Below are 11609 nucleotides of genomic sequence, written 5' to 3'. Positions count from 1 at the left end.
TAATAGTGTCTTCATCAGACTTGCAGTTGTCTTCTCGTTGACGATGTTGAACGCGACATTCTTGGCCAATGTCAGTCTGATCACGCCAAGAGCCTGTCGATCTAGCAAGTTCCACTCTTCCTGTTTCATATCGTCTGGCTTCTCCCCTATTAAGGGTTGATATAACTTCTTCTGATACAGATAATCCTCTATCTGCATCTTCCAGAAGTCGAAGTCTTTGCCATCAAACTTCTCTATCTTCACCTTCCCCTCTTCTAACGCTATTGCTCTGCTGCTGAGAAAAGCTCTTTCTCTCTAAACTGAGACTCTCTCTCCTCTAAGCTGAAGATTATCCTTTTCTGTTGTGGAAGATCAGATAAAACTGCAACCACAGAGCATACTAAGAATATTCTCCCAAACCCAAGGCTCTTGATACCAGTTGTTAGGCAACATGCATTAAAAGAGAATAAAAAGGAAAGAGGAACACAACTATTTACGTGGTTCAGCACACTATGTATGTACCTACATCCACGGTTACACTAGGAAGAGTTTTTATTTTGATGCATTAGAACCTTACAAGGTGCCTCTATATATATAGCATAAAGAGGAGGCAAGCATTACAAGCTAAACAATGTGGGACTAAAACTTAGACTACACACTTAACAATTTGACCTCTCTTGTCACAATTCCAACAAACAATATCATTTTGGAATTTTGGCTGACCTTTAGCTCTTGACTTTGATCTTTCTCGATTGTTGTAACCCTTTTGAGTGGTTCTTCCTCTACTTTCAGTATTTAATGCTGAACTGGAAGTAGAACTGGAAGGCTCCTCGAAGTCTCTCCTGCGAACATCTTCGCTCAAGATCAGGTCGCAAATGTTGTTGAGCCTTAACTGCCAGATGTAGTGAGACCGAATCTTAGTGTGTTTGGATGAGAAATTTTACAAATTCAAGGAATTTTAAATTCTTGGTATTTGAATTACTTTGATTTCAATTTCTATCATTCTTAAAATATTTTGTTTGAATGAGTCAATTTAAATTTCTTAAATATTAAATTGTTAGGTTGAATATGATAATTTGATTCCATCATATAGTAAAATTGATTTTAAAAATATATTTATATGTTGAGATTTTTAAATTAAATTTTATAAAAATAAATATTAATCCATTTTTAAATATTTAATAATTTTAAAAATTAATATAATATAATATTTAATAATTTTAAAAATATTTTTGAATATCTAATAATTAAAAGAATGAAGAGATAAGATAAAATATATAGGTGAAATAAGAAAAAACAAATATGAGAAATTTCAAATTCTTTCGTTTTTGGGAGAATTTGAAATTCTACTATTTTAAGGAATTTCACAAATGTTTGGATTTCAAATTCTTTATAAATTCTTCATCCAAACAAAGCATTTCACCTCAAAAAATTTAAAATTCTTCAAATAAATGAATTACCCTATATAAGTTCCTCATCCAAACACACCATAAAGTTATTTTAGCTTTATTTATAAAATAATGTTACACGGATAATAATAATTTGTATAACGTTATTTTTACATAAAACTTTTATTATCATCAATAATATACGTTCATAATAAATAAAATGATAGAAAGAAATTAATATAAAAATAATATCGTACAAATTGTTATTGTACAATTTTAATGTAGGTGTAACATTACTTTAGCTTTATCACCAAAGAAAGATATTAGAAGAAAAAAAATGTCAACAAAAAATTTTTCTAAAGAAAGAAGTGGGTATGTTAATTTTCATGATGTGAGAATTAAAATTTTATTTTTATCTATTTTATCTTTCTTTATACTCACTTTGATAAGCATATATTCTCAACACTAACAAACATATTTTTTTATAGAAAAAATGCCTTTGAAATGTTATTTCTGTTATTATATTTATAGAAATAATATTTTTAGAAACAAAAATTTATTACTCGAAACAAACGCTTCTTAAATAATTGTCGGATAATATCACTGATAAACACATTAATATATTTTTTTTTCAATTTAAAATTACGTATGAGAATTAATTTCTGAAACTATTAGACAAAATCCAGAACAAAAAAATTGGTAAAATTATATGGCCTAACATTCTAAGCCGTTAAAATATTTGGTATTAGAATCCCGTTGAAGGTAGGGATGGTGAGAATTGAGTGCGAGCGTGACCAGTGTTAGTACAGGAAGAACTTATCCTTATAATTCTGGTGGAAACAAAGCGGTGGGAGAAGAGCATAACATAGCATCTTTGGCCACATTCCCACTCTGAGTTTGATTTCATTGTTGTGCAGTGAGCCCAATCCAAGAGTTATGGGATTGGCCTCTGTCATCCGAATTCCGTTCAACTTGGATCTCACCATTTCACACTCTCCTTCTCCTTTCAGATGTTCTGCAATTCATTATCCCATCTCTTCCTTTTCCTCAGGTATGTTCTCTCTCTCTCTCTCTCTCTTTTCCCAACCCAATCATGTCACTAATATCAGGGTTTTCTCTCTACGTCGCAGTCCACCATTATCGTCCTCCTCGCCGTTTTCCAATTCTATGCTCCACACCAATTCGCTACCACAATCATGCCCCAGGTCACTGCCCCATCTTATTAAACAACAAAATTTAAATTTTTTTTATATGCAGCATGTATTAATGATAAGACCTAAGTAGTGTATACATGTGGGGCACAACTCTTATCTTGGAAATTGGATTTGTAGGACTGAGTAAGAACCAAAATTCACTTGTCTTTTCACTTCAAATTATGTGTACGTGGAGTTTGATTGAATATAAACTTCAAAAAAATTTGAGAGCTTCTTTACAGAAAAAAGTTCTTTATTCTAGGTAGAGAAGCTTGTATCCAATCAGGTTCATAGCCATAGCCATTTACTGTATGTTACAGTTATAAATTTGTAATGATATCATCTTGGACTTAGAGGCTAGGCTATTCTTCATTTATGATGCTAGTATTATGTGTAAAATTTATGTCTCAAAGTAATTGTAAGTGTTAGTTGGATGAATGTGCAGAGGTAAAGAGGATTAGTGCCCAACCAAAGGATGACATTGGCAACATTGACAAATCTCCTACTCAGGAATCTGTGGCAAATGAAGATTACAATTCCTCTGTTAGAACTGTAGCCTTATGGGTGGGCAAATCCCTGTTAATTGTGTTTTTACTGTTTCTTTTATGTTTTCTTTGGTTGTTTGTAATACATTGATTTAGTTATGGTTTCATATAGGTGTGTGCTGCAGTGGCATTTGGTGTTGGTTTGGGTTTTAAGGAAGGTTTTGACAAGGCTTCCGAATTCTTTGCTGGGTATGAGGAATAATTTAATTTGGTTATCAACTAGAAAGTTTGTCCAATTTTACAGTGCTAGAATAATTTGGATGAATCAAAGTTGCTATTATGCAAAGTTTCTTTAAGTTTACTTATCATTTAGAGTGTTTCATATGCCTTTTGTTCTGCTTCTGCTGCTCTTCTATGTATTGGATTGTTTATTTTGGGATTCATGAATACTAACTTTATGGATTGAACTATGGTGGCACCACTTTTTTCCTCTTTCTGCTTTGCTTTCACTTACTTTAGCTTTGTACTTACTGGGATGATGATCTTCTGAATTTTATGTACTTCGTAGGTACATATTGGAGCAAAGTCTTTCTGTAGATAATCTCTTTGTCTTTGTTCTAATATTCAATTACTTCAAAGTGCCAGTTACATATCAGGTTATGTATGAAACTTCTTTTCATGGGTAAACTGTGCACAATTTTAACTTCATGTTTTATCAAGTTCTTGATTCTGAATTTGTTAATATTATCTTAACAATAAAAAATAGTTAATTGATCAGTTTTCATGTACTTTTTTTAACTTACAGAATCGTGTGCTCTCCTATGGTATTGCTGGTGCAGTTGTCTTTCGGCTGACATTAATACTTATTGGAACAGCCACCCTTCAGGTGTGTTTCATGATGGATATATTTCTTTGCATATTTTACCTTTTTCAGCAAGTTTTATACTATTTTCTGATCATCTTGTTAATTATGATAATGTTTAGAGGTTTGAGGCAGTCAACCTTTTCTTGGCCGCAATATTACTCTACTCATCATTTAAGGTGAGGAGGATTCACAATTTCCAATATTTAAATTCCTCATATTGCTTTCTTATAACACCGCCCATGTTCATGTTTGTCAAGGAAACAAGATCCTTAAAAGCTTAAAATATTAGGTTGAAGCCCATGAATATTAATATACCTAACATTGTCATGCTAATTTGTGCTCAAAGCATGATATTGAACATTTTATTACCACTGAAATTTAGTTTAATTATGAAAGAATGAGAGTCACGAGGATCAAACTCCAGGCTACCTAGTCAAAGAGGCTTATATATGATATCAACAAAAATCATCTACAAGATTAAACTTTTAGATGGAAGCACCTGAATGGTTTAAATCTCTAACAATATATTAGGAGGTTCATAGTTCATACTTCTTGATGTTGGTAGCATTCACAATTCTATGGACTGGCTTTAATCACAGCATGTTTATTGTTTTATGAATAGCTATTTGCCAGTGAAGAAGACGAGTCTGACTTATCTGAAAACTTTGTGGTGAAGACCTGCCAGAAATTTATCCCTGTAACAAGTAATGTTCTCTAATCATGATTATTTATTTCTCTTTTCCTACTTGGAGATTTGTTGCTGATTTCTTTGGTATTATGATATTGAATTTTAATTCTTACTTTGAAAAATCATAAACATCGGTAGAAAACTGAATCTGAATTAGTTAACATTCAAATGTATGTTTAAGTAGAAATAGCTGAATCAAAGCTTACTTTGGCTGAGGTTTAGGAAACTTTTTTTTTTCCCTTCCATTTCTTATGGAATTGTCTGCATATGTCCATGTAAGTACAACTCATGTTGTTTGGTACATGCAAAGAATAATTTTGATTTCATGAGTATTCTGTTATAGAATTGTGGATATAGGTATATCCTATTGTAGCTTCCTTCTTGTATAAGCTGGACTGGAGAATATTGGGTTAATCCACTGTTCCTTTTTGGAATGTTTGATTAGAATACCTACATAGATATACAAAGGAGTGGCTACACCTCTATATGTATGCTAATGCTACTATGGTCCAATGCAAAATATATTGTTGGTATATACATTTTACTTGGCATGCCATTGTTTGAACTGATTCAATTTGTGCTGTGTTGTTATCTTATCATCCAAAGTCTAACTTCTGACAAAATTTTTGCAGCGTATTATGATGGAAATCGATTCATAACAAATCTTGATGGAGTTTGGAAAGTAAGTTGTTGATGAGTGTCAGAATGAATTAAAATTACTTTGTTATTGTTGTTATTTTGATCGATTGTTATCTTTTCCCAGCATGAATGCATTGAACTATTTATTTTATTATCATTATTCTTTCTTTTTCAATAAAAAAATATTTTTTAGGAATTAAATTAATTTCAACTTGATTTCTAACAGGGATCAAACATTTTGGGCAGGCCACCCCTTTGCTTCTTACTGTAGCTGTTATCGAACTCAGTGACATTGCATTTGCAGTAGGTTTTCTCATTTATCTATTTCATGTGGAATTTCTAGTTAATTTGGCATTGGAATGTTGACTCAATTTTTTTTAGGTTGACTCAATACCGGCAGTTTTTGGTGTAACACGGGATCCATTTGTAGTCCTTACATCTAATCTTTTTGCCATTTTGGGTTAGTTTTCTTTCTTTTGTTTCCCTTGTGTATATGTGAATTTGGTTTTTTTGTAGTGTTTTGGAATTGGGATTTGTGTTCCGTAAGTGTCCTTGATTGATGCCTGGAAAGCTTACCTACTGCAGTTCTGGTTTTAAGGATGGTTCAACTATTTGCGTGTGCAAAATATTGTAATAAATAATTTTATAACACAGGATTTGTTGCTCAGAAGTGGTTCTTTTGTAACTTTATTTCTCTACTTTACTGCCTTGTGGAGGTGGAGATACAAAATGAGTTCATTTTTGTCATAATCTCAGATCAGATGTGTATTTGTCTTTTGTCAGACAATTATCAATGCTTTTCCTCATAAACTTATTTACATTTAAACGACTGTTATTTGTCAAATGCAGGTTTAAGGTCACTTTACCTGATAATTTCTGAGGGTATGTCAGAGTTGAAGTACTTGCAGGTAAATGTTGACTTGGCCTGTTTTGATATACCTTGGTTGCTGCATAATTGTTTTCTGTTTACATAATTACATGTCTATCCTTCAGCATAACCATGTTTATTACTTTTGGGACTTGAAATATGGTTCTGATATCACTTCAACATTGTTCTTCTTGGGCTTCTTGCTTATATTGAAGCTTGCCACTTCATCCTAAATAGTGTTGAGAAAAAAGAAAAAAAAAAAAAAACTAATGCACTTTTTTGTCGGGAGCAGAATTATTGCAGAAAAATAGACATCATTTTGTGGTCTGAGTGGGAAACAGAAACTTTAGAAAGACATGGCTTGAGTGTGATCACACTGGATTTGACTTGTATTTGCTAATTTATCCTTTAAAAAAGATAAACAATTTTCACTTTGGTAATAAAGGAATGCTTTAGTGATGTAGGACAGGAACCAAGAGTGATACAAAAGGTCAACTATTTACAATAATGATTTCTTTGAACTCCCGACACCCTAAGAAGATAATCCAAAATAGAATAAAATTCTAAATAACAAATAACAATAAATTATCCCAAATTGAAACCTTAATTTCATAAACGAAAAAAAAAAAAAAAACTATGCCAATTGACATTTACATCTATCAGTATTACTGTCACCTAGCAGGAAACTGTAGAGACGGAGGGTATTATGTGCCAGACAGAACAATGCATCTTTAGGACACTAAATATTTTCTCTGGCAGCCGAAGTGGGGTTGTATTTCAATTGCACATCTACATCTTAAATCCAGTATTGTTTATTCAATTCCTTTTCAGAAACCAAATTACTGATGGTCCCTTTGACATACATCATCGAGAATCTCAAATTTCTAGTTCTGTCATAGGTTTTGGTTCCAAGATATTACCATGTTAATTGGTTTGAATCATGACAAATAGTAGTTAATTCCATGTGAATAAATCATGAAACGAATTATGATTGTAAGATACACAAATATAGTATTTTATACTACATTTTATCTAAGGGCATCCCAATAATTTCTTTGGATTAGGACAGGAACCAAGAGTGATACAAAAGGTCAACTATTTACAATAATGATTTCTTTGAACTCCCGACACCCTAAGAAGATAATCCAAAATAGAATAAAATTCTAAATAACAAATAACAATAAATTATCCCAAATTGAAACCTTAATTTCATAAACGAAAAAAAAAAAAAAAACTATGCCAATTGACATTTACATCTATCAGTATTACTGTCACCTAGCAGGAAACTGTAGAGACGGAGGGTATTATGTGCCAGACAGAACAATGCATCTTTAGGACACTAAATATTTTCTCTGGCAGCCGAAGTGGGGTTGTATTTCAATTGCACATCTACATCTTAAATCCAGTATTGTTTATTCAATTCCTTTTCAGAAACCAAATTACTGATGGTCCCTTTGACATACATCATCGAGAATCTCAAATTTCTAGTTCTGTCATAGGTTTTGGTTCCAAGATATTACCATGTTAATTGGTTTGAATCATGACAAATAGTAGTTAATTCCATGTGAATAAATCATGAAACGAATTATGATTGTAAGATACACAAATATAGTATTTTATACTACATTTTATCTAAGGGCATCCCAATAATTTCTTTGGATTAGGACAGGAACCAAGAGTGATACAAAAGGTCAACTATTTACAATAATGATTTCTTTGAACTCCCGACACCCTAAGAAGATAATCCAAAATAGAATAAAATTCTAAATAACAAATAACAATAAATTATCCCAAATTGAAACCTTAATTTCATAAACGAAAAAAAAAAAAAAAAACTATGCCAATTGACATTTACATCTATCAGTATTACTGTCACCTAGCAGGAAACTGTAGAGACGGAGGGTATTATGTGCCAGACAGAACAATGCATCTTTAGGACACTAAATATTTTCTCTGGCAGCCGAAGTGGGGTTGTATTTCAATTGCACATCTACATCTTAAATCCAGTATTGTTTATTCAATTCCTTTTCAGAAACCAAATTACTGATGGTCCCTTTGACATACATCATCGAGAATCTCAAATTTCTAGTTCTGTCATAGGTTTTGGTTCCAAGATATTACCATGTTAATTGGTTTGAATCATGACAAATAGTAGTTAATTCCATGTGAATAAATCATGAAACGAATTATGATTGTAAGATACACAAATATAGTATTTTATACTACATTTTATCTAAGGGCATCCCAATAATTTCTTTGGATTTAAGGATAAACAAGGAGTAAGGGCTGTAAGGCTGCGAACATCTACCCTCCCTAGACTTCACTAGTGGGAGCCTTCACACTAACTTGTCCTTTTTTATTTCTTTGCACAAGCTGCTACTGAGATTTTCATTTTCTGCTATCCAGGATATTGCATGCTGAATATTCATTGTTGTGGTAGTATCTTACAATGCTTCGGTTTATTTATGCTTCCATCCTTGTTATTGATATCCATTTTTTGGTTTTGTTTAGCCGTCCATTGCTGTTGTTCTGGGATTTATTGGGGTTAAGATGATCCTGGACTATTTTGGTGAGTATACTTTATTTGTCCATTTAACAATTTATACAAAATTTGCTGTACTTGAATTTTCACATCTTCTTATTCCTACAGGAATCCATGTCTCAACAGAGGCATCTCTTGGTTTTGTAGCCTCAAGTCTTAGCATCGGAGTGGTATTAAGTCTGGCTAGTAAGAAGTCTGACTAACTTAGAAACTCAAATAGTCAATTCCAATTCATGATGGATTGAGCTCTATATGATTGCATATATTTACCAAGCAATTGCATCATCCTCTCTACCCCTACAACCTTCTCCCCAAAACAATAAGAACCGGTCTTTCTTCTTTTATGTAAACCATGTAGTAATAATTGTTTATTCAATACATTGGTGTAATTGCCAATGAATAATTTGTAGCCTGTCCTAAGGCTTAAGTTGATGTTTAATGCTAAAAAGCATAATTCTCAGTTTTTGGCAAATCTCCGTGATGAAATTCTTCACACAGTGATACATGTTCTAGTGTAAAATGTGGTTCGAATTAATTTAGGTACACATTTTAATTACATTAAATGATTTGAAATTAATTAATTTAATTTTAAATCAAACAAGTTCTAAATTATCAGTTAAAAATAATTTTTTTTAACTTATGGATTTAGATAAAAAAAAAAATTCACACAAAAATACGTGCCATCAATTTTTTACTTAAAAGTATTTGTTTCGTAGTTTTTTTTTTTTTTTTTTTGTATTATAAATGTTTCATTTTTTCTTTATAAAAGATTCAAGTATGTGTCTGAATATATAAGGTAAAAAAGTTACAAGTGAAAATTTACCAACAAGTTCCACTCTCCATTTTCAAATTGATAGGATGGGTTTAAAGAGGTCTACAAAAGGAAAACCAAATGGTTTAAATATTTAATAAGGTGGTTTTAAAAATATTATTTTATTTATTTATTAATGTTAGCTTTACTTTAATTTTCTAAAATACTTGATGATGACACATATGATTGTCATTCATATGTTATTTAGTATAAGGTTTACTTTTTATAGTTCTATTTAACAGGGCTTTTCTCTTTAATCATTTCATAAGAATTAAGAATTTCAGTTCCTGCTTTGGAGAATATTTGGTTTTCAAATGTAATTTTTAAAATAAAATGTGTTTGAGCTTAAATGGTTTTAATTTATTTTTAAAACACTTATATGCATTTTTAAACTAAGAAAAACTTATTTGTAAATTTGATATTTTAGTTCTTAAAAAATAAACTATAACTATATTTAATAATAATCTGTCTCCATATCAATACTAGCACTATTACTATTAGTAACACTATCATTGCTATTAATACCAACACTATTACCTATTATTAATTATTAATTATTAATTATTAATTATTATTATTATCATTATCACTATCCACATTATTACTAAAATACTAAAATATTAGATTAACGAGAATAAGATTAAAAAAATGACCTTCATTAAAAAGTAATAGTAAAGAACACTATTGTTAAATGATAGTTTATTCTTAAAAAGTTATCATGTAAAATTTTTATTTTAATTTATATATAAAAAATCACATAGTAAATAAAAACAATTTTGATTAGTGATATTTCTCATCCTATGAAAGAAAGAAAATAAAAAATAATTAATTAAAAGACGTCTTTTACAAAAGATCGAAGACAAATTTCATTCAAAAAGATTAAAATCATATTAACTCATTTTAATAATGTAATTGAGTAAGATATAGTTACCTAAGTAGGAACTACTTTAAAATTGCTCTAAAAGGGGAACTTGCTTGAATGTAGACAGAATTTTGATTCAGATTAGTATCCAACTCCAACCAACTGTGGACCAAAATTCTTCGTTTTTCTCGATTGTTCGAACACAATTCTCTTTACTGAGCGCTATAATTTATTTATTTTTCCTGAACACTTAATCATTCAGAAATGGATTAGAACACTCTAAAGGGGTGACTTTTTTTTTTTTTTTTAATAATAGATTTTTGAAAATATTCGATCATAATCGCAAAATATATTATACCGTTTACCTAACTCGTTATCCCATTCTTCTAAATCATAATATTTATAAACAATATAAAATATATATAGTAACTTTCAAATCTCTCTTTATAATCATATATTTATTATAGTAAATATTTTACTTTAAATTTTTTTTAAAGAGTGAAGAGATAAAGGGCCAAAACCATTGTTTGCTTCCCTTGAATCTTTGAAAGCATCTCGTATGAATGAAATGTAAGTGTAATTTTGGTTTAATGTTGAGACATGTAAAATTACTTTGAAATCCTATACTAATGTGTTTTCATGCCAACTTGACATAGAATGTACAAACTATTGCTTTTATATCAATGAAAAATATTAGCACACTCACTCTAAATATTTTTATATTTATAAGAATTTTAAAGTGTGAATTTTAGTTTCTTATATTTAATAATTATTTAAAAAAAATTCTCATAAATGTAATTTTTTGGAAATAATTCTTACTTCACTTTTTCATAAAAACATTCCTATGATAAAAGATTCTAACTTTTCCAAGTTAGAAAAAAAATTTAATTATATAAAAAGATTATAATATCATTTTTTTAAAATAGAAAATCTCTTTCTTTCTTTCTCTCCTATTTTTCTCTCTCTCACTGCCCCCTCCCTCTTTCTCCTTCTTTATCTCTCTCCTTCTATTTCTTTTTCTCCCTCTCTCTCTCTTTCTTTCCCCCTTTCTCCTTCTATTTCTCCTTTTCCCCCTCTTCTCTCCCAATCTCTCTCACTCTCACTCCCCCTCTCTCTCTCCCTCTCTCACCCTCTCTCTCCCTCTCTCCCCCTCCCATAGTTTTATTTCTCTCTCTCTCTTTTGTATTTTATTATTTTTTGACCTTGTCCCTTTTAATAATATTATTAAAATTTATTTTATTTTTATAGTTTAATAGTATTTGTTAAATTTGTAATTAATTTATTTATTT

General features: G+C 30.5%; 1 protein-coding gene across 1 annotated transcript; it reads left to right on the top strand.

The window, feature by feature from the left end:
* The first annotated feature begins 2120 nt into the window (after positions 1-2120).
* PDE149 (integral membrane TerC family protein) lies at positions 2121-9119 on the top strand. Its single transcript, XM_020349031.3, has 14 exons — positions 2121-2418; positions 2498-2572; positions 3006-3124; positions 3218-3294; positions 3614-3701; positions 3851-3931; positions 4030-4086; positions 4533-4614; positions 5231-5280; positions 5484-5540; positions 5619-5697; positions 6087-6145; positions 8617-8674; positions 8756-9119. The coding sequence occupies exons 1-14, from the start codon at positions 2304-2306 to the stop codon at positions 8848-8850; spliced, it is 1092 nt and encodes a 363-aa protein (XP_020204620.1). The 5' UTR covers positions 2121-2303; the 3' UTR covers positions 8851-9119.
* Positions 9120-11609: the final 2490 nt, after the last annotated feature.

The sequence above is a fragment of the Cajanus cajan genome, chromosome 7 (genome assembly GCF_000230855.2).
Source record: "Cajanus cajan strain Asha chromosome 7, NIPB_CcT2T_4, whole genome shotgun sequence".
Classification (NCBI taxonomy): Eukaryota; Viridiplantae; Streptophyta; class Magnoliopsida; order Fabales; family Fabaceae; genus Cajanus; species Cajanus cajan.
The sequence above is the reverse complement of the archived record's forward strand: the minus strand, read 5'-3'. Positions and strand labels throughout refer to the sequence as shown.

Excerpts from the sequence above, each read along its gene's own strand:
- PDE149 (XM_020349031.3), top strand. The coding sequence starts at position 2,304 with ATGGGATTGGCCTCTGTCATCCGAATTCCGTTCAACTTGGATCTCACC. Across the intron at positions 3,932-4,029 it reads TTGGAACAGCCACCCTTCAG|AGGTTTGAGGCAGTCAACCT; the intron begins GTGTGTTTCATG and ends GATAATGTTTAG. Across the intron at positions 5,281-5,483 it reads ATCTTGATGGAGTTTGGAAA|GCCACCCCTTTGCTTCTTAC; the intron begins GTAAGTTGTTGA and ends CATTTTGGGCAG.